The 24,221-nt window shown below is 39.4% G+C and overlaps 1 protein-coding gene across 30 annotated transcripts in view; it reads right to left on the minus strand.

The window, feature by feature from the left end:
• ADAM22 (ADAM metallopeptidase domain 22) overlaps window positions 1-24,221 on the minus strand; it is a 240,133-nt gene that overhangs the window by 80,123 nt on the left and 135,789 nt on the right. For all 30 annotated transcript variants that reach the window (XR_015247968.1, XR_015248007.1, XR_015248016.1 and 27 more), the window contains exons 5-6: window positions 6,815-6,897; window positions 392-455 (exon numbers count right to left, since the gene is read on the minus strand). Coding sequence is in view for 25 of the 30 variants with exons in the window: in XM_086696715.1 (XP_086552841.1) it covers window positions 392-455; window positions 6,815-6,897 (147 nt within the window). In the remaining 5 variants the exon portion in view is untranslated. The remainder of the gene's footprint in view (window positions 1-391; window positions 456-6,814; window positions 6,898-24,221) is intronic.

A 24,221-nucleotide genomic window follows, 5' to 3' on the forward strand; every position in this document is an offset into this window, starting at 1 on the left:
AAGGAGAGAGCCCTCGACAGACATGGACCCTGCCGGCACCTTGATCTTGGACTTCCAGCCACCACAACTGTGAGAAAATAAATTCCTGTTGTTCAAGCCACCCACTCTCTTATGATGACTGCCTGAGCAAACTAAGACAAATCACAGCACATTATGGTGGAGTTAGAACAAAAATGGAGGCTTCAGAACACCTGAGAAGGAAAGTATTTCCAGTATCCAGAGAAAGAGACAGACTTTAAAAAACACTTGTGGTTTTGACTTATTCAATATTCAATTATATCCTGACTCTAAAAATATGAAAATAGAGACAAAAAAAAAAAGGAGGAAAAGGGAAGAGGGAAAGCCCCCAATATAAATTTTTACATTGGCCACAAGAAACAGGAGCACTTACTTGGGAGGTGTCATTCTCTTCTGGTTCAATGAGATAGGTGTGGTTCCCATCATAGAACATTCCACTGCCAAGGACAAGAAAATAATCAGGCATAGCCATCTTGCCTCAGAACAAGATCATTTTAAAATCAACAGCTGCCGAAGGATGAATTCACTTCTCAACACTCACTTCCCAGTCCCACCCATCATTGCCAGTTACACACCACATACCATAGACACACAGACACACACACATTCCCCATATACCACACCACACACACCTTACTTACCACACACATACACACACACCCCACATATACCCCCACATACCACACATACACAGCACATACAGATTACATACTACATACCACACACCATACCCCACAAACCTCCCAATACCACACCCCACATACACATACACACTGCACCACATCACACATGGGTAAACACACACACAAACACACACACACACACACACACTACTGAAGGGAAAGGCCCGTTCCTCTGACTCCCCATAAACAGCAGGGTCTCCTCATCCTGACCCTTCCCAGGTTCAGGGTTATCATTCTTTAACTGTGGTCCATTATTCCTCCCTCCAACACGTAATTTTAAAACTTTATATGCAAATAGTCACCTGGAGAGCTTGTAAAATTGTAAAACTTTCAGGGCCTTCCTCAGATTTCTTGGCTAGGGCCCAGGAAGCTGCATTTTAAACAAATCCCAGGTGGTTCTGACGCAGGTTGTCAGGGACTACACTGAGAATTGCCTATCTACCACGCACCTGAAACGTTCTCTGGTAACAAGAGATGATGCATTTCAACAATTTACCCTGCGCTAAAAACTTGACACTCATTTGAATCGCTTCCACGAATGTATGAGGGAGGCAAACTTGTACGTTTGCCTATACTCATTTTACAAGAAATGAAACCAAAGCTCAAAGAGATGAAGTAACCTTACCAAATTACATAACCAGGAAGATCAGAGGCGGGAACAGAGAGCCCAGGCAGATTGGTTCCTGAACTGCCTATCTGCAGTTGGCTACCTCTTCATCCATTCACTCATTCAGCACACACTTATAGAGCACCTACAATACACTTCTCTAAGTGCTGGGGGCACCATAGTGGACAAAACAGATGGTTTTTCTGCCCTCATGGTGCTCATGTGCATTGCAGGGAAGACAGACAAAAAATATATAGTCAACAAGTACATATATATATAGATATAAATATAGATATATAGATATACTATATATATATATATAGATAGGTGTATATATATCTATCTAGATAGATAGATAGATAGATAGATAGATAGATAGATAGATAGATATGGTGGTAAAAAAATTCTAGGGAGGAAAGTAAAGCGGGTTAAGGACAATAAATTGTGCTAGACGACTGGGTGTAGAGACCAAAGAGAGAAGACTGTTGATTTACATAGAGTCTCAAAGAAAGGCTTTCTAGAGAAGATCTGAAATAAAGGAAGGGAGGATATCTGTGCAAAGAGCGTCGAGCCCTAAGTGTGCTCCAGGAACATCAAGGATGCAGTGTGGCTGGAGTAGGGTGGGTGTGAGGAGGGCTCTGAAATGATTATCAGAGGAAGAGTGGGGCCACATGAGGCAGGCCCTTCTAACAGCCCTGGCTTTCACCCTGAGAGACATGTGGATTTAAGTTAGCAGAGGGAAACACGATCGCTCTTAAATTTTAAAATAATTGCTCCAACTGCTGAGTTAGAATAGTCTCTAGGATGGCAAGGACAGGAAATGGGGAAATTATAGCAATAATCCAGGTGGAAAAAAAAAATGGTAGCCACCTAGATCACAATGGTAATGGTGGAGATCGTGAGAACTGGTCAAATTGGGGGTAGTTTTTCAAAATTAGAACACCAATAGGATTTACTAATGAATTTGAATTGGAGTATGCAAGAAAGAGTTGTGTCGATGAAAACTCCAAGGTTTTGACCTGAGCAACTGGTGAGATGGGTTTGCCATTTAGTCAGATAGGAAAAGCTGCAGGAAGGACAGAATGGACCTTGGAAGCAGGATGCAGGGAGCAGGGCATAAATCTGGAATTGGGTTTTGATCTCTTAGGCTGAAGATGACTATAAGCCAACTGAGAAATCCTCTGGAGGGCATTTTAAGCTACAGATGGCCTCAGCTCCCACTCAGAGAGATCCTGATGGCCATTCCTTCTAGGAGAACATGGTCTTTCTACTAAGATGAAACCTCTAATGACACTGAAGAAATGTGTCTTATCATTCAGGCATCTGAGAAGGGACGAAGTGTGATCTTCAGGAGTCATTTCTCAGTGTTATGTGGAAATGACTGCATGAGACACAAAGTGTTAAGCATATAATAGTATTTATCTTTTGATGATGGCTTAATGGAATCAGTTGGTTTCCCTGAGCTGTAATCATAATGGCTTTCAGCTCTGCCTCTATCCAAATTCTTTCATTCCTACTGTAACATCTTCCACATGCCCTCAACTTTCATATACCCTTAGAACTGCTTCTCTCACATCTGTAAGGTTTTCCACCAAAGTACACTTTCTGAATTTGGATGACATCGCATTTGGAATTTGAAGATAAACAGATGCAATTTATAAGATATTACTGACAATACACTCCTAAAGAATCAGGGCGGGGGAAGCCTTTTTCAAACAGTAGACCAAATACGACAGCAGACATTCTCTCTGCACCTGTTGAGAACTGGCCAGACCCATCCAGAAAATGGTACAGAAAAACTACCCTTTGCCAAAATTCACATGGCTATGCTGATTAAACAGCAAGCAGATTGTTTTGTTTAAATAATCTAGGGTATTATTTCCTCTTGCATTAAGTTGGTGTCCAGTGTGAAAGTCAGTGACCTTTATTGGATCTAAACATCATGACACAAAGGGTAAAGAAATCAGATTCTGACATCATATACATCTAGAAGATTCTGGCTCCCTATATGATAATGTGCCATCACTAACTCTTTAACTATTAAAAAGCATATGTTGGGGCGCCTGGGTGGCGCAGTCGGTTAAGCGTCCGACTTCAGCCAGGTCACGATCTCGCGGTCCGGGAGTTCGAGCCCCGCGTCAGGCTCTGGGCTGATGGCTCAGAGCCTGGAGCCTGTTTCCGATTCTGTGTTTCCCTCTCTCTCTGTCCCTCCCCTGTTCATGCTCTGTCTCTCTCTGTCCCAAAAATAAATAAATGTTGAAAAAAAAAAAATTTAAAAAAAAGCGTATGTGTTTTATTTGTTTTGAGGATTGACACCTTTCGGTTGTATTTATATAAAATTCCAATAAGTATATCAAGTCCACACAGAGTATATTGTTGATAAAAACCAGCATCCAGGACCTATTTATTATAGGCTAATAGAGCTGATTTTTTAAAAGGCTGGATCAAAACAAGATTTTGAAAAGAAACAGCCATTCTTAAAAATTGCCACAAGAGGGCAATAAACTTACATCTGATCCCATTCTTTTAGGTTCCTATAGTTACAGGATTTTGTCATAACATCAAACATACCAGGACCAAAATACTGCCTGTTAGTCCTCTGAATTTGAAAAAAAAAAAAAAATGTGCAATCCTGAGAAACTTAACAGAAACCCATGGGGGAGGGGGAGGGAAAAAAAAGAAAAAAGAAAAAAAAAGAGGTTAGAGTGGGAGAGAGCCAAAGCATAAGAGACTCTTAAAAACTGAGAACAAACTGAGGGTTGATGGGGGGTGGGAGGGAGGATAGGGTAGGTGATGGGTACTGAAGAGGGCATCTTTTGGGATGAGCACTGGGTGTTGTACGGAAACCAATTTGACAATAAATTTTATATTAAAAAAATAAAAAATAAAAACTTAAAAAAATTAAAATTTTTTTTAAAATGTGCATTTTCCGGTTCTTTATGGAAAAGATATAAAAATATGCATCTTTCCCCCCCTTCATGTTCTTCAACTGAATTCAGTAAATCAAGAAAAGTGAGAGATCTATGTATGTACTTGGTAAATTACTAAAGATGAATCATGGATGAAATAATCTATTTCATATCCAAATCAATGTAATTGATACAATATAAATTATTTAATATTTAGTAATATCCTTTAAAATATTTGTCAGCAATTTTTTTCAGAAAGTAAAATCAACATGAGGATAATTAATAATAAATAACAAAATGGAGGGGCGCCTGGGTGGCGCAGTCGGTTAAGCCTCCGACTTCAGCCAGGTCACGATCTCGCAGTCCGGGAGTTCGAGCCCCGCGTCAGGCTCTGGGCTGATGGCTCAGAGCCTGGAGCCTGTTTCCGATTCTGTGTCTCGCTCTCTCTCTGCCCCTCCCCCGTTCATGCTCTGTCTCTCTCTGTCCCAAAAAAATAAACGTTGAAAAAAAAAAATTTTTTTTAAAATAAATAAATAACAAAATGGATCAAGAGTAAATTTATCCAACACTCTCACAAAGGTCTAAGAACACCCAAACATGCTTATACACAATCCTGACAGTGTTCCTAGACACATGATGCATTTTCTGTTTGTTTCTTTTTGTTTCATTTTAAACAGAAAGTCTTCTCACGACAGAGGTAAATTTTACCTAGTTAAAACAACTGAAGCTGCCTCAGAGTGATACTCCTGATATAGTCACTAAAGTTTCCTTAAAGTTTCTTTTCCATCCTCCTTCAAATGACTGTGTAAGGTTAGTAGCAAGCTCCTGGTCTACCAGAGTCCCTGGAAGGCAGTGACACCTTCTCATTGCTTCTCACAACATGCTGTTTGGAAAACTGGAAGACACAGTGGAATAAGCCCTGGGCAAGATGCTTACATGGGAACTTTGGGTTGAGATGGTAAGAGGAAGAGAAGGAGAAAAAAGCCTCTTCCTATTTATATCACTATCATACATTTGTTGTCACGAATGTCGATGGGCCCAGGGTACCACTCTTAGCAGAAAGCTGTGCTCATCTTGAGATGAGTTGTAACAATTTTATTACTGAAGGGGACTTTAAACTTATTTTTACAGATAAGAAAACCAAGACCATATGAGGCATGGATTCCTGTTTGTAAAAATGTCTCTTTAGTCAAAGACTGTAATCAAAGTAAGTAAAAGTCTTTCAGAGCAAACAATCAGCAGATAGAGGTCTTTCATGCTCTTGGGCATCTGGTGTCATTCCTCTGGTTCCTCATACTCTCTACCTTCTGCCTCTCGCATACCTACTGCCCAAGTCTGACTGGAGGCACCACTTAGGCAGACTAGCTCGATTTTCCTGGATTTCCCATTAGAACTCTTTCCTAACGTTAAGACCTGTCTGCCTAGCCCTCTCTCTTGGAAGGCTCTATCAAAGCCTATTCCAGGGCCCACTCTACCTACTCAGATGGCATTTCTGCGGAGGCCTCAAGCACTACCTCATTCCCCAGTGCCCACTCTCTATTTGCATTTTTCTGTTACTTTCTCTCTCAAAGAAAACATACCTATCTCATTCCATAGTAGGAAGCTGAGCTAGTTTTAGCTTCCCCCACAGGACTGTGAGCTGTTGTGGACAGGAGTCATGTTCTCATTGCCTCGATTTTCCCAGGGGCTGGCACATAGCAGACACTCAATAACTGCTAGCTACACAAAAAAGCCAGATCTCTTACTTGGGAACTGACAGGATGCATTTTAAATTTTCCAAGAAAAAATTTAACAAAACTAAAGTGCTGGTTTGTTCCACATCCAAAAAAAAGTAAAACAAACAAGGAAGAACTGAGATGATTTAGCTTCAGTAGAACGAAGAGGAGTGACACGGTAGCTTCACACGGTGTTAACAAAACAAGTAAGAGCTGGCCACCTGTGTGTCACCATTAGCGACAGAACAGAGGAAGTGGATGTATTCCCATGTTAAACATCAGCAAACATTCTTTGATAATGAAGGTTATGAGAAAGGAAGCAAGGCCCCGAAGAAGGATGAACTCCATTCCTCGGAGGTTTCCGAGAACAGACAGACGCTCCCACAAGCTTGCTGTGGGTTTTAGGTGGGATTCTGGCCAAACAATGGGCTCCAACACATGAACTCTTGAGGTGATTTGCAGTCTACTGTCTTTGTACAAGGAGTCAAGAGTTTCCACCTACTAAAATTTCTACTATTCCATAAAAGTATAAAAACTAGCATCAAGAAGGAGTAGGGGCAGAATGGTACCAAGGGTCTCAACACCCAGAGAAACAGAGACCCACATTATGCAAACCGCTCCCGTCCCAACTTGGATGAAACTAGAAAATGCTTCAAATATCACCATAGGGTGTCATATCATAACTCCAAAGACCCTGGCCTGTTTCCGCAACTCTAATCTAAAAATCTACCTGGTTTCGAAACCTCAGAAGAAAGTAAGATCAGATCCGTTGCTGATTTAAAATTATTTCTTGACATAAGAATTTTAATTACAGTGCATTAAAAATAAAGAAAATAAGTGACTGAAAGAGTGGATAGTACAAAAAATTGGGGGGACACTTACTGAAGTCCATGGCATGTTGACAATGCAACAAATGAAGCAGGGTTTCCTCGGACACGGCCCTGGTAGTAGCAATGTTCTCCTCCCTGGAAACAGAAACCGAGAGCATAAGCCTCCACCATCGCCAGGAGCATCACCCACGTCATTCCTCAGGTTCCAGTGCACGCCATACCTCCATGTCTAAAGCTCTGCAGAATATTTCGTTATTCAGATTAGTGCTATCAGACCTCTTCTAACAGAATTATTCATAAACACTCCAAGCGAGCCAACTCCAAATCAAAAGATGAAGAAATAAAAGTTGACTTAACTTGCCTTTTATGTAGGTGATGATAGAAAGAGCAAAGAAATAGAAACTGAAATACATCTGTGGCTCCTGCATCAGGATCAGTTGAATCATCTATCTCCCCAGTCATGAGAAACTCAACCTAGAGCACCAGCAAGATGATGCTCTTTCACATACAGATAAGTAAAAATGACTATAAATCTTTCCAGAGTCACTAAATTAAACTGATGGAGGAAAATACCTATTTTTATAGTGTTTATAGCAAAACTTGACAAATTTATACTATTTTGTTCTCCAATCATGAATGGCTTTCCCAGGAAGCTGTCTGGGTGGGGTTTGAAATTCCAAACTTTCTTCTAGCAGCTGGTTACATTAACTAAAATCCCATGAGACTCATTTCTTTGGATTAAACGTTCCTGGAAAAGGTAATAGGGTAAATCCTCTGCCATCTCAGGGTGGTGCCTCAGTCTTCAAATACCTGCCACTCAGAGCATAGTCTAGAAACCAGCAGCACTAACACCCCCAGGAGCTGGTTAGAAATGCAGTTTCAAACTCCAGCCCCAACCTACCTACTTATTATAATCGGCATTTTAACAAGGCCCCCGTTGATCCATATGCACATTAAAATTTGAGAACCATTGTTCTAAATGGCCTCTTCCATTCCCCCACTAATCTCCTATTTCTTCAGAAGCTGAAAGCTGCTACTTCAACTGATCCACTGAGATGTGAAAGAATGAAATCAGAAGGACTTGAAGAATGGATGGTTTAAAGGGGCAAATGCTACCTGCCTTATAGTCTGACTTTAGGACTAATCCTACCTCAAATATTCAGTACTTGACAAGTAGAGGGGAGAGAACAGAAAGACACAGGATGTAACAAGCCTGAAGACATTTTCTGCACTGGAATCCCAAGGAAGGCAGCTGGGCCTGTAACTTCTGCTCCTCGTGAGATAATCCTACAGGATCTGGGGGACCTCAGCTGCAGTGAGGGGGCAGAGAATAGGCACTCGAGCTAGTCTGCCTAATCCTGTGACATCACCAAATCTCCAAAGGAGTCACTGAGCATCATGAACTGAGGAATGCAGTTGGATTTGATGGATGGTAAGAACAGGGGGGTATTTCACCTATCAGCCTGGCAGGGGGTACAACCCAATAGGCCACAGACTGTATTTCTGTCCTAGGAAATACAGACAGACACCAACTTTCTGCATAGGGCTGGTTTGGTGTAGATGCTAACTGCATGAGCTATCAGCTCCTTCATTTACTGGCTGTGTGACCTCAGGCAAGTTACAGGCCATCTGGCAAATGGGGGCAACAATTTCAGAGGGGTGTTCAGATCATTAAAGAGGTAAAATACAGAAAGGGCTTAGAATAATGCTTGCCACTTAGTAAGCACTTAATAAATGCTTGCTACTGTTATAATTACTGTGTGTCAATTATTCAATGTGCATACACAATCACCTTAAATCCCTACATCAATCCTATAAAGAAATATTGCTCCCTCTGTTCTACATAGGAGGTCACAACCTTAAGAGTGAAGGCTGTCCACCTGGGAAGTTGCGAAGTAGAGATGCAAACTTTATGTGAATGTGTAAATGCAAGCCCTGTGTCATTTCCCCTACACTACTTATGAGTTGGGCCTAGAACCTGTAGGGTGTCTAGTGAAAATCTAACCTTTCCCCCAGGCTGCTTCTTTAGGGGTTTTGTTTGTTTTAATTTATTTTGTGAGTAAAGCTAGGAGTAAATTTAACAGAGTTTAAAATATCTTCTGTTGTGAATTATCCATAACATTAGATTGTAAATTAGAACTCACTATGTTTCAAAAGACCTTGTTTTCCTGGAAACATCTAATTGGACCAACATTCTAGCTTTCTACTCAACAGACAAGAGGGACCAAGAGTCAATGGGGTCACCTGGATACAGAGATAATTCTATCTAAAAATGTTTCCCTCTATTGGATAGTTACTAAATAACCCCATCAGATCTCTTTCTGAAGTCTAAGACTGTAGTGAACAGCAGATATAAAGATAGTAGAAACAGGTGGCTCAGTTGGTTGAGCATCCAGCTCTTAGTTTCCGCTCATGTCATGATCTCACAGTTTGTATGTTCGAGCCTCGTGTCAGGCTCTTTGCCAACAATGCAGGGCCTGCTTGGAGTTCTCTATCTCCCTCTCTCTCTACCCCTCCCCTGTGCTCACTCTCTCTCTCTCTCTCTCTCTCTCAAAATTAAAAAAAAAAAAAATTAAAAAAAAAGCAGAAACAAAAAAGATAATCACAAGAATTATGGTATCAAATTAGGGAACAATGGAAGTTGACAAGTCACTGTACGTGGGGAAAATATGTCAGAGGCAAAGGCACATAAGAAATCTTTTATAAACTACTAAAGTTTTCTTTAAAATGCCAACTCTGGAAACATGTTATAGTAAATCATAAAAAAAAAAAAGAATTCATGTTTTAAAACAATCTCCCAAAATATTGGGACTAAATAGATGATTAGATAATGGAAAACAATCTTTCACTAATTTCTGATTCTGAAAAATAGGAGTCAATCCAAAAACAGCATATGATTGAGACCCATCTGCACAAAAGCCTAACACTGCAAATGAAGTGAAGAGCTCAATATGGTTGACTCATTATCAAATGTTTCCATGACACTTCAAGAGAAGCACAAACAACAGGGGGGAAAATCTCTTCAATTGGGCTATTTACAATTCCTATCCTGAGGCTCTTCACTGATGGTACATGCAATTCTTCTAAATACTGATGAGAATTAATTTCTGTGTTGTGATTTTTTAAGGGATTATTAACCAGATAGCAATAGTTATTAAAATAAGAACTAAAGCAATGAAGTTTTATATTGAAATTATTAATTTATTACTAAAATAAATAAAATAAGTATTGCTTCTCAGCCTTTTGGGTAAGATCAAGTGTAAAATACATAAAATAAATTTAATAGATTTTGAGTTTTTACGTAACTTTTTATCCAGTATTTTTTTTTGTTTGTTTACCCAGTATTTAAAAATTAAAACATGGGGCGCCTGGGTGGCGCAGTCGGTTAAGCGTCCGACTTCAGCCAGGTCACGATCTCCCAGTCCGTGAGTTCGAGCCCCGCGTCGGGCTCTGGGCTGATAGCTCAGAGCCTGGAGCCTGTTTCCGATTCTGTGTCTCCCTCTCTCTCTGCCCCTCCCCCGTTCATGCTATGTCTCTCTCTGTCCCAAAAATAAATAAACGTTGAAAAAAAAAAATTTAAAAAAATAAAATAAAATAAAATAAAAATTAAAACATGCTTACAGAAAAATTCTAAGAATTCAGGAGGTACATGACAAAGAGTAAAAAAATATTTCCTTCATAAACACTGTCCAGGCTATAGATGACTCCTAAAAAGTAAGCATGTTTGGCAGATTTTGTGTGCTGTATCAGGAATGGTCTGTATGGTATATTTAAGGAAATACCTAAAGACACAGATATCTATTTCAGTGCACTAATGGGTTGTACACTGGGCACCACTGTTCTGCCACTTAATTTTTTTCCTTTAAGTTAACCTTGACATCTTTGTGTATCAATATCTCATTCTTCCAGTGATGGCATAATATTCCATTAGAGGGGTGAACCATGATTTATTTAAATAGTCCTGTACTAACAGACATTTAGATTATCTCCAAATTTGTTTGTTGTCATAAACAACATTGCAAACATCCTTTAACATATTTTGTGCAATTCTGTCGCTATGTCTGTAGAACACATTACTAGATGTGGATCTGGCAGGTCAAAAAATATGTGCATTTTAAACTTAAAAAAATACTTTAAGAAGCAAATAAAATTGTGTATCTTTGCACTCATATCTTAAAAGAGGCACTCCATTTGAAAATAATACACTTGTATCTTAAAAGAGGCACTCCATTTGAAAATAAAAACAGTATACTGCAAAAAAGATGACTCCTTAAGCCACTTTCTCGAGTATTATCAATTATAAAAGTTCTCCATATCTTCATACAACTTTCTTGAGGAACCAGATGCTTTATGAAAGTAGGTATTATAAATAATAATCTAAGACAGATGTAGGAAAAGAAAAAAGCCAGCAGCACATCCTAATAGAGTTCGGCTCTTTATCCGACTGCCAGTCAGAGCTTTATTCCTTAAAGTCTCTTTTGTTCCAGAAATAAATCCACTGTCATTGAAACTTTCTTCGTAGTCCTTGATTTAGTAACACAATCATAACAGTACAGATGTTTATTTTTAGCTAATTAAATAGTTATAGCTAAAAAAAAATTACCCACCTCTATAAAAATGAACTGTATGATAGCTCCACTGGTTTACTTCCCCCTGGACAACAGGCTTATTGTAATTTTTATTCTAGGGAAGTCAAAATAATCACTTACTTGCAATATTCAAAGACAAACCACATTTTTATTAAATAGCCAGAAAGATCTCAAAACAGAAACAGAGTTTATTATAAATACGATAAACTGAAAGCACTAAGGAAGTTACACAGACTGGGTTACAAAACTATAAAAATCCAATAATGGGAACCAATTGGAGCGCAGCACCAAGGCCACAGTCATTTGCCCTCCATTCAGACCCTCAAAGGAAATTCTGCAACTTTCATCAGTTCCAAGAGGAGCGGAGCCAGGGTTACCTCCTCTAAAGAGCCTTCTCTGAATCCCTCCTTTTCACAAATTACTCTTCCTAAACCTCTTTGAATTTTCATATATTTTCAGGTCTGTACTCCACCTCATTACTATGTCCCCCACTAGACCATGGTGTCTATGTTTATATCTCCAAGTGTGCTGTTAGAAAACTGTGAATCTCAAGTTTCCTCATCAATAAAATGGGGATAATATCTACCCACACTGCTTCACAGACATATGCGAAGGATTCCAGGAGATAACAAATTAAAGTCCACTGTAAACTGCTATATAAATAGGTGAGAGGTGCAGTCGGGGAATATTTACTCAATGAAAGATTCTATCATGCCCCTTGAGCTAGGATTCTGTTAATTTATTGTCAAGACAAACAATTCAGGGCATTGATTAATAGGAATACACCAGAATAGTGGTTCTCAATCTTGGCTGCATATCAGAATCACCTGGGGAGGTTTTAAAATCCCATTGGGGCGCCTGGGTGGCTCAGTTGAGCGACTGATTCGTGGCTCAGGCCATGATCTCCTGGTACCTGAGTTTGAGCCCTGAACCACATTCTGTGCTGACAGGGCAGAGCCTGGAGCCTGCTTTGGATTCTTTGTCTCCTTCTCTTTGCCCCTCCCCCCCCCCATGCACTCTGTCTCTCTCTCTCTTTCTCTCTCTCTCTCTCAAAAATAAATAAACATTAAAAAAAATTTTTTAGGGGCATCTGGGTGGCTCAGTCGGTTAACCGTGTGACTTCAGCTCAGGTCATGATTTCATGGTCTGTGAGTTCGAGCCCCGCATCAGGCTCTGTGCTGACAAGGCAGAGCCTGGAGCCTGCTTTGGATTCTGTGTCTCCCCCTCTTTCTACCCCTCCCCTGCTCACGCTCTGTCTCTCTCTAAAAAATAAACAAACATTAAAAAAATTTTTTTTAGTCCCAATGCCCAGGCCATATTCCAAATCAATTAAGCCATAATCTCTGGAGACAGGGCCCAGGCATCAGCAACTTTATAAATGTTCTCAGTGATTCAATGAAGCTGCAGTGGTTGAGAAGCCCTGCACTGGAGAACAGTTGCTCAGGAGCAGTGGTTCCCAAAACTATTCCCCAAAGCAAAGCCTCACTGTGATAGGCTTTGTGAACCAAATGATTCCCAGGCCTTTCCTCAGACCTACTGAAGCAGAACGTCCAAGGAGGTAGGGCTCTAGGTTTTTTAGAATTGCAAAAAGTTCCCCAGGTGGTTTTGAATATTGTATTTGGAATTACTAACCTAAAAATACTCAACCCAATAGGAAATCATCCCCATGTAGGCACATGGGTGGCTCAGTCAGCTGAGCATCCAACTCATGGTTTCAGCTCAGGTCATGATCTCATGGTTCACAGGTTTGAGCCCTAAGTCAGGCTTCATGCTGACAGTGTGCAGCCTACTTGAAATTCTCCCTCTCTCTCTCTCTCTCTCTCTCTCTCTCTGCCCTAACCTCCCCACCACCCAGCTCACACTCTACTCCTGCTCTCTCAAAATAAACTTAAAAAAAGCAGTTTCCATCACAATAACATGTACTTGTTAGAAATACAAGTTCCTGGGGCCCCTGGGTGGCTTAGTCAGTTGGGCATCTGACTCTTGATTTTGGCTCAGGTCATGATCTCATGATTCCTGGGTTCGAACTCCACATCAGGCTCTGCAATGACAGCGTGGAGCCTGCTTAGGATTCTTCCTTTCTTTCTCTCTGTCCCCCCACCGACTCATGCTGTCTCTCTCTCACATGAAATAAATAAATAAATAAATAAATAAATAAATAAATAAATAATAAATAAGAAGGAAGGAAGGAAGGAAGGAAGGAAGGAAGGAAGGAAGGAAGGAAGGAAGGAAGGAAAGAAAGAAAGAGAAATTCTCAAGCCTCACCCTAGACTTAATCCAATCTGACGGTCTGGGGATGTGTTTTCACCAACCCGCCAGCTGACTTCAATGCACTCTAGACTTTGAGAACAACTGCTTTACACCACACCTGTCCTCAGAGCCCCTCACTGCTGAGCTCCCTGAAATCATACACTAGTTTCTCAGCAGATTCTTAATGAAGCAGAAAGGATGTAAACAGCCAAAGCTCTTCTCCACTCCTTTTCCTGTTTTCCCCAGAGCAGCCGGCTTTATAAGAAACAATATGGAAGGTTAAAGGTGAGCCAAGAATATGTGAGAGTTCTACTGTGGACAGAGTCATGAAAAGCAGCACTACTTTTTGTAGGTGAGGTGCTGGTAAGTAGGATGCTTTGGCGTGCATTACAAAACCCAGAGTGATCAATTGTCCTGGTTAGATTAAGATCAAGGGGGCCTCACAGGATGCAAGTTATTCAGTGCTACATCCATGAAAACCACAGGAAAATAAAGATGATGTGGTCACCATAAAAGGGACATGGCCAGTGGAGACACTACCAGATCAAATTGTCAACCTGGAAACCCTTGTCTTCCTGCTCTGCTCCCTGGGTCACAGCCCTCTCCCTGTCCATGGGTACCAGTTCCAGGACCAGCCTTCTGCCTTGCAGATCAGGGCTTATTCCAGTCATCCTTCTCTATGGGTGAGATCTCTGCTCACTCTAGCACAGTGGTTCTGAGCCCTGGACATACATTAATATCACAGGGGAAGCTTTTAAAACAATACCAAGCCTCACTTCATACCAGTTATATTAGAATCTCTACAGGTGGGACCTGGCATTTTTAAAATCTATCCAGATGATTCCAATATGCTGCCATGGTTGAGAAGCTATGCTCTAGCCAATACCCCTTTGCAACTTTACTGTATACTAGATTCCTGCTGTTGAACTTTACTGTATACTAGATTCCTCCCAGGCATGTGCACTGCCCAGACTTCTGTTTGTGGCCACGCGGCTGAAATCTATTCCACCAGGTGCTTGCCTACAATAACCTATTTCCAATTTCCTCTTGAGTAGTATCAACATGAGGAACCCACCCTTTTCTTACCTTTACCCTCCCTCCCAATGGTGACAAATGGTGCTTTCAGTCATTATTCAGTCAGGAGTGTACCACATCTCCCTAGTGCCATCTGCATCAAGGAAATTCCTAGAAAAGCAAAATCTTATTATGTTGGAGAGGATCTACCAACCCACCCGGATTAAAATTCATAATTTGGGATTACAAAGAATCAAAGCAGATTCACAGAAGTGACATAGGCTAAACACCTCTTCAGGTACAAAGTATAAGAGTATTTGATTCTACAGGCTTTCAAAGAAAAGTGGAGAGAAAGATAATCGCATCTCATTTTACAGTAAGTTAAAAATTAAAGAACACTACCACATGGTGGTTCTCAAATGCCAATAATCCATGGGTCTCTACTAATGCAGGTCAAAATCTCTACCAGTTCATGCCAAAATGAGAAAAATAATTACAATGTTGTCAGTTTTTCATAAAGCTAAATGTACTTAATTTTTATATAACTTCCTGTTGTTTTGAGATTAGTCCATTCCTTCCCTTTGATTATTAAACTTAAGCATTTTTAAATTTTTTAAAAAATCTTTATTTTCAGGGTAATTTTAGACACAAAAAAATTGCAAAGATGGTGCACAGAGTTCTAGTATACCTAATCACCCAGTTTCTCCCACTGTTAACATCTTACATTACCTGAGTACATTTGTAAAAACTAAGAAATTGACCTCAGTACATTACTATGTAATAGACTTTGAGCACTGAGATTTTACCAGTGTTTCCACTAATTTCCTCTTTCTGTTCCAGGATCTAACCCAGGGTACTATACTGCATTAGTTGTCATACTCATTTTCTGTGAATTGGTGACAATAGCAAATAGAATTTAAGTAATATGAAAGGGTTGTTTCCTATACAGTGAAAATTAAAAGACTGGCAATCCTATAATGATCTCCATAATTTGTTTTGTTAGTAGGCTGGGCTATGAAATATAACTCTAGGATGAATAGTATAAGTGAATACTTCCTAGGCTTTAACTTCATTCACACTATAAGTTTTCAAAAGATTTTTTTAACACCCTTATGTAATCAGCTTAATTTAGGTGACTGGTTAAAAATACATTTTTTAAAATAACCCATGGACATAAATTCTAAAAGATTAGTCAATAACACTTTGCTATAATAAAAATCTAGGACCCTTTGTTTTCTGTGATTGTTCTGGACTATCCTTTCAAGGATGTTCATATACTGGACGGCCTTGAAAGATAGAGATATCTCCCTCTAGAGCAAAAAGCTAAACATGTTTACTTCCTATTTTTTTTTTTTTATATTTACTTATTTTTGAGAGACAGAGAGAGACAGAGCGTGAGCAAGGGAGGGGCAGAGAGAGAGAGAGAGAGAATCAAAAGCAGGCTCCAGGCTCTGAGCTGTCAGGACAGAGCCCGACACAGGGCTCGAAACCACGAACTGTGAGATCATGACCTGAGCTGAAGTTGGACTCTTAACTGATTGAGCCACCCAGGTGCCCCTGCTTCCTATTACAAAAGATCTAGGTTTCCTAAACTCAGAATTTCTCTCTAGTAACATGACACACCATGTGTGCAGGTGTCACCCAGTCCCTCTGTTAGCCCCTGGGAATTAAGGCTCAAGACACAAATAAAAGAAAATGTTGATGTTCTGGCTATTGCTATTGCTATGAGATATAAAGTCCTTGGTCTCTGACCCAGGATCTCCTCTCTTCTGCTAACACAGATGAAATTGCAGCAGGCTAACTTGTTAAACTGAAAGTAGGATAAAATCTCAGACCTTCAGAGTTCTGGAAATTGGGATTTCCATCTTTCTCTGAAGGTTAGGAGATTTGCTAACAGTAAGCCTTAGTCCCATACTTCCATCTTCCTGTAGGACAAAAATCAGCTGAAGATGAAAAAGGCACACATTGCCCATTTTATCACAGCTAGCCACTCTCTCATTTATACTACTGGTTGATACCTTTGGATATTTGTGCTTGCCACCCTATTCCATGGTATGGTTATCTAAGCAGCAACCAAATTACAGGCTTACTCCAACATCTGGAGCTAATGGGTCATTCAAAATTTGTGCACTGTTTTAATATTCACTGATAAGCACTAGTGCTAAGCACTGCAGCAACATCATTAATCAAAAAACATTTTAAAAACTAATAGATAGGGGCGCCTGGGTGGCACAGTCGGTTAAGCGTCCGACTTCAGCCAGGTCACAATCTCGCGGTCCGTGAGTTCGAGCCCCGCGTCAGGCTCTGGGCTGATGGCTCAGAGCCTGGAGCCTGTTTCCGATTCTGTGTCTCCCTCTCTTTCTGCCCCTCCCCCGTTCATGCTCTGTCTCTCTCTGTCCGAAAAATAAATAAACGTTGAAAAAAAAAATTTAAAAACTAATAGATAAATCTAGCTGACTAAAAAGAGAATTATTTCATTTAAAGATTACATGGTTCCTGTTAAAGAGAAAAAGATGTATATTATTGTAGCAAAAGTTACTACAAGAAAGGAAAAAAGAGAACTAGAAAGTCACTGGATATAAATAAAGGTGGTAAGGGAAGAGTCTTATTGGAAGGTGGTGAACATCACAGAAAATGAGGGCCATAACTTTCTTACGAGCTCTCAGGTTTAAAAAAAAAAAATCCCACTAGGGACCTAGTGAACTTAAAATCTATTTTTATCGTTGTGCAGGAGTCTTTCCTTGTACTGATTTCCCCTGGGTAATGTCAGTTAAGGAAAATAAAGTATGAAAACTATGATAAGTTCCCAGGAGTTCCAGCTCACAAGTACCCTAAGTGAACAATTGGTAGTCTTTTGGGATGCAATGCATTTCCAAAATGTACAGACTTAGTTCTTTCTCCTCTTGGATATTGGTCCAGGCACCTCCAGCACATATTCTAAATGTTTTTACATTAGTTATAATCAAAATGCCTTCTGTATTAGTTTCCCAGGTTGGCCATAACAAATTACCAAATTACCTGGGTGGCTTAAAATGGAAATGTATACTCTCACAGCGCTGGAGGCTAGGAGTCTGAAATCAAGGTGTTAGCAGAGCCATGCTCCTTCTGAAGACCCTTGGAAAGAATCCCCCTTGTTTCTCCCTAAGTTCCTGTGGTTGCCAAGAATCCTCTATGTTCCCTGACTTGTACACACATCCTCCAGCCTCTGCGTTGTCTTCACATTGTGTTTTCCTTGTGTGTTTATGTCTCTAAGTTTCCCTCTTTTTTTTTTAAATTTATTTAAGTTTTTATTTATTTATTTTTAAGAGAGAGAAAGCACAAGGGGGGAGGGGGAGGGCAGGCAGAGAGAGAAGGAGAGAGAGAGAATCCCAAGCAGGCTCTGCACTCTCAGCCCAGAGACCGATGTGGGTCTCGAACCCACAAACTGAACCTGAACTGAAGTCCAAGGCTTAACAGATTGAGCCACCCAGGGGCCCCTAAGCTTCCCTCTTATAAGGACACCAGCAATGTGACTATGGACCTCTTTGTAATTTCATTATAATCTGAAAAGATCCTATTTGCAGAAAAAAAGGTCACATTCACAGATAACAGGCACATGAATTTTGAAGGTACACTCACTATTCAACACAGTACAACTTCTCATCAAGTGAATGTTTAGATTTCTAAATCCAGGGATTTTGCTTCTAAGAAGATTGGCTCAATGGAATAAACTGGAGGCATCCAGCTTCATTCATTTAATAAGATTAAAATGTATCCTAATTACCTCTAGCCAGCCATTCTAGTTTCCCATAACTTCATTTAAAAATGCTCGCCGGGGCGCCTGGGTGGCGTAGTCGGTTAAGCGTCCGACTTCAGCCAGGTCACGATCTCACGGTCCGTGAGTTCGAGCCCCGCGTCAGGCTCTGGGCTGATGGCTCAGAGCCTGGAGCCTGTTTCCGATTCTGTGTCTCCCTCTCTCTCTGCCCCTCCCCCATTCATGCTCTGTCTCTCTCTCTGTCCCAAAAATAAATAAATGTTGAAAAAAAAAATTAAAAAAAAAAAAAAAAAAAAAAAAAAATAGAAAAAAAATAAAAATGCTCGCCATTATTTTTACACAAATAATATGGTAAATCTGACCTTCAGTTCCCTTATTAAGTGAAACAGAGCTTCCCAAATTGCTTATTTTTAACCAGAAAATAGGCAAGAGAAATTATTTTTCAGCTGTCAGGTAATTATGACACATCAATATAACAATGTCTTCTTAGACTGCTAAAAAAATATTCAGTTCCCACAAAGTGCTCCTCTGCAACAAATTACTGTAATACAGACAGGGTACTTATCAGGTACTGTGAGATGCACTTCTAAATTGGGAGAATGGAAAATCAATGTGGACCACATACAGTGACTATATAATTACAAACTCATGAAATTATAACTCTTTCCAGGAAATTATTACATCATTGTATCTTTTTAAAATAACAGAAGTTTAAATCAATTGCTCTATATGAATTTTTTAGCATAAGAGATGTATATTATCTAAAACTTTATTCTGTAGTTGATGTCTGAACATTAACATTGAGAAATATAACTGATTAGGATATAGTTCTGCAAAAAGAAAGCATTATGTGGCATCCCTAAAATGAAGAAAAAGATTATGTTACATCTGAAAAGAAGACTTTTGTTGTTGTTTTCTTGTCCTTTTTCTCCCCCCCCCCCCAAGAAAAATGAGGGTCTGGGGTAAGGAGAAAAAGGACTTTTTCCCCCACTTCTACCATGAATTTATCCTCCTTTATTTTCATTTCCATTCTATCATTCTCCCTCTACTCCTTTTCTGAAGAAGTAAGGATAAGCAGCATGCTTTTTCCCTCTTATACCTTGAGTCTCAAACACTTGAGCTCAAGAACTCAACACCAGCATTCAGCATTCCCTCCCTGGATGATTGTGAATTAGCTCAGGGCGGATTTAAACACACATACAAAAAACTGACTTTCTAAGGAGGAACTTTTTTTTTTTTTTTTTTTTTTTTTAATTTTTATTTTTGAGACAGAGAGAGACAGAGCATGAACGGGGGAGGGGCAGAGAGAGAGGGAGACACAGAATCGGAAACAGGCTCCAGGCTCCGAGCCATCAGCCCAGAGCCTGACGCGGGGCTCGAACTCACAGACCGCGAGATCGTGACCTGGCTGAAGTCGGACGCTTAACCGACTGCGCCACCCAGGCGCCCCTCTAAGGAGGAACTTCTTAAGCAATGTCCTTCAGAGAGACAAACTGGTATATTTAAGGCTGTATCTGATGAAAAGTGAAATTAAGTTTGGAAAAGTAAGTGTTGTTGTTTTTTGTTTTTCCCCCAGCAACTGCTTCTGTGGACACAGGTTGGTCATTTGCCATGTTTTTGTTGCTTATTTTCTTGTAAAATGAAAGTGGGAGTTGAATTACATGGTATCTATGATTTGTAATCTATTTTTTATTATTGTTTTTTGTTTGTTTTTGTAATTTACTTTTAAAAAATCAAAGGTTACCAACTTTTTTCTTTTAAATACCAGGCTAACTTCCAAAAATTCAGTATCTTATATACAGCACTTAGCATAAAGCAATCAAATTGAAAACCAATAACATAAGATTTGGAAATGTTTTTAATGTTTAATACAAAATTTTTAAACAATTTAAAAATTGTTTCTAAAATCTAAATAATTTCTGAGTCAACTGAAGGTTGATCGGTGTGGGGGCTGGGGGGGTGGGGAAATGAGTAATGGGCATTGAGGAGGGCACTTGTTGGGATGAGCACTGGGTGATGTATGTAAGTGATAAACCACAGGAATCTACCACTGAAGCCAAGACTACACTGTATGTTAGCTAACTTGAGAATAAATTAAAAACAAAAATAATAAATAAATAAATTAATAAATAAATAAATAAATAAATAAATAAATAAATAATTTGTGAGTCATATAAAAGTCATGGTATAGGGGCACCTGGGTGGCTCAGTCAGTTAAGCATTCCAACTCTTTTTTTTTTTTTTAATTTTTTTTTTTTTTTTCAACGTTTATTTATTTTTGGGACAGAGAGAGACAGAGCATGAACGGGGGAGGGGCAGAGAGAGAGGGAGACACAGAATCGGAAACAGGCTCCAGGCTCCGAGCCATCAGCCCAGAGCCTGACGCGGGGCTCGAACTCACGGACCGCGAGATCGTGACCTGGCTGAGGTCGGACGCTTAACCGACTGCGCCACCCAGGCGCCCCAAGCATTCCAACTCTTAATTTCGGCTCAAGTCATGATCTACGGGTTTGTGAGATTGAGCTTCACCTCGGGCTCTGCACTGACCATGCAGAGCCTGCTTGGTATTATCTCTCTACCTCTCTCTCTCTGCCCCTCCCCTGCTTGTGTGTGCTCTCTCTCTAAATAAGTAAATAAATAAATTTTTTTAAAAAGTCATGGTTATAAATTACGGAAAAAATGTATATGGACAACAAAAAGATGTAGGTATCAGAACTTCATGAATACTGCTAAAATAGTACTTAAGAGTAAATTTTACATTCCTAGATGCTTACAGAAAATAGGACTGATAATGAATCAGCTAAACATTTAACTCAATGAGTTATGAAAAGAACAAAGAGAAGTGCTTTTAAAGTAAAAGCAGTAAACATTAATAACAAAAGTAAAGCTGATTCTTTGAAAAAATGTTTTAAAAAAAGTTTCAGGATTGATCAAGTAAAAGAGTAAAGGCATAAACAAATGGAAATAAAATAGGAGACACAACAATATAGAATTCAATTTTAAAAACCTTGAGAAGATTTGAAACAAATATAGCAAAATACTAACATGTTAAGTGTACACATGGATATGTTAATATATGCAATTTTTAATGTTTTAAGTATTTCAAAATTACAGGAATATCACAGGTCAGCTGCTGATAGCTTATGATTTTCAATTTAAAATTGACTTAGAAGTGGCTCTAAAATACTTTGGAAAGGAAACACATGTGGATGTGAGCCTCAGCACAGGTGACGAACTTAGCACTAGGTGAGCAGATGTGAGGCTCACAATCTGGTTCTTGGTATTCCTGTTTATAGTTACTGCATCCTTTTATGGCAGGGGGAGAAACAGGATCTCTCACACCTGTCCAAACTGGACTTCGCCCCACACAGTGTTGGGTGAATAGGAGCAACTACCCTATTTCCTAATGATGGGCTTAATTCATTCACTTATTTTTTTTGTTCAACAGATATTTATTGTCTTCTAGGCACACAACATGCTGAAGGCTAGGTACACACTACAAGTTTCCACAGGGGCTTACTCTTGGAGTAACTTCTCATGGAATGTACAGTCTAGGGGCACAGACGATTGTTTTATTGTGAAGCAGAGTGTGAAGGATAGCTTTTGTTGATCCGGCTGTGCCTCCTGTGCCCTGAGTAGGATCAGAAACTGGCAGGAAGAATGGGCAGAAGCCACCAAAGGCCTAGCTAGAAATTCTTTACAAACTGTCACTCTACCTTAATAATAATATCAAAACTGATATTTATGGAGCACTTTCTCTACCCAAAGCTCTGGGCTACATGTTTGTCTTACTCATTTCATAGACGAGGAAAATGAACAAAGAAGGAATAAGGGCTGTCCAAGGTCCTACAAATACAAATTGGCAGAGTCAGGATATGAATTTAGGACTGGCTAGCCTTAATGAGACTGTCAGTCTTTAAGCTTTACTGCTTCCAAACTACAGACCTGTTCTGGACTTCGAAACAAAAGAAGTGCTTAATTATATCTGTTAACACTACTCAAGAAAAATTGAAAAAAAATTGTTTTTTAATCAGAAAAGTACATTAAAAAGCTCAAGAAGATAGCACTTACTCTGCACAAAAATCTAATTGTCATGTGGAATGCCTACTGACCCCACTCAGAATTACCAAAGCCACTATTCTGCTTTCCAGAGACAGTTAAAAGTACTCTTCCAGATTTTCACGAATATTGAGAAAAGAGAAAAATCAATGTGTAAACCCAAAGGCAGGATTGGTCCAATTCTTGTAGGTCATACCTGATTTCTTTGAGTTGAGGCTCTGGTCACAGATCATACTCCTGCTTTGATCCCATCCCTTCTTGTACCGCCTCCTGCTCTATCCACCCTCTCTGGTTTCTTTCAGTTTCTCTAAGGCACCAAGATCCTGCATCAGGGCCTCTGGATCCTTACACATGCTAATTTCACTGCCTGCAAAGCTGTTCCTCTCCCATTTCACCTGCCTGTTACTTATTTTTCAAACTTCAGAATTCATATCATTTCCTTAAGGAAGGCTTTCCTAACCAAGCAGACTAGATGAGGTCTCCCATAAAATGCTTTCGGGACGTGGACTTAATTCCCTTTACAGCACTTTCATAACTGCCATTTGAAAAGCTCTTTTGGTAGTTATTTTCATTATGCCTGTCATCCCCACTGAACTGTAAGTGTTGAGAGTGAGAAGTGTATCATACTATTCATAGCTACATCCCTAAGCTGATGGCAAGCACTCAATATATATCTATTGAAAGAAGGAGAAGTGAGAACACAAACAGGGTATCTGAGAATTTAGGTTTTTTCCCACTGTCATAAATCTCTAATGTCACCTTTCATAGTTCCTTAAACTCCACATGGGTACGTTTTCAGAAGTTTCCCATAGGGATAATCAGGTCCACTTGGATCTACCTCCCATTCTAACTCTTACATGCAACAAAAAGGCTGTTATGATAAAACATCAAAAGGAGCCCTGATCAATTACCCCTCCAAAATGGCTCAAACCACTCAAAGCTAAGGTACTTATTCTCTGGTCATTATTACCTGTTCTTATTTTCATAGTGGCCACTTATTCACTGGAAAATAAGCATTTTTTATAAATGAGTAAGAAAATGACACTAGGACAACACAGGGAATAATCTATGGTTTTTGTTTTTTTTTTTGCTTCAAACCAGTTTCAAACTTGTCAAAAATATTTCCATAACTTCCTGTTCAATCATAATTACTCTAGTAATTGTTCACTCTAAATTCAAAAAAAATTGCAACAGTAGATTTATATAAGACATTATATAATGAAAAATTAACTCTATGATTAGAATTAAAGAAGGAACAATATTCTATTACAAAATAGTTAATTGGTTCTAAACATAGAAATACCATTAGTTAGTGCTACTTTTAATTTTAACTTACGGCTGAACATGTCTTTTTAAGTTTATGGATAACACTTTGAATATTAACAGATGAAATAATTATTTAGGGACTTAATTGGAAAAAATATTACACTAGAAAGAAAAGAAATAGGACTTTCTACTCAAACTGGTTACAAACAGAGCTTTGAAATAGAACTCATACTGATACCAGCTGTCACTTTTCATTTCTCCCTGCTCCTATCCCTAAGATACTTGACCTGTATAAACTGGTAATGGGCCAATATATTTTCTTCAGGCTACAAAGTTAAGACTACTTGCAATCTTAACAATGCCATTAAGGTAGCTGATGCATTATACATGATGATGGACCTACAGCAACCCTGCTTTAGTCCCAAGGGAAAAGAAAATTTACTTAATCCCCAAAGAATTTCTTCCTATAATGCAAAGAGAATCAAATCGTGAAATGTGAGACCTTCCTGAAACCACACTGATTACAA

The sequence above is a fragment of the Puma concolor genome, chromosome A2, assembly GCF_028749965.1.
Source record: "Puma concolor isolate L17-30 chromosome A2, mPumCon1.1.hap2, whole genome shotgun sequence".
In the NCBI taxonomy this organism is placed as follows: Eukaryota; Metazoa; Chordata; class Mammalia; order Carnivora; family Felidae; genus Puma; species Puma concolor.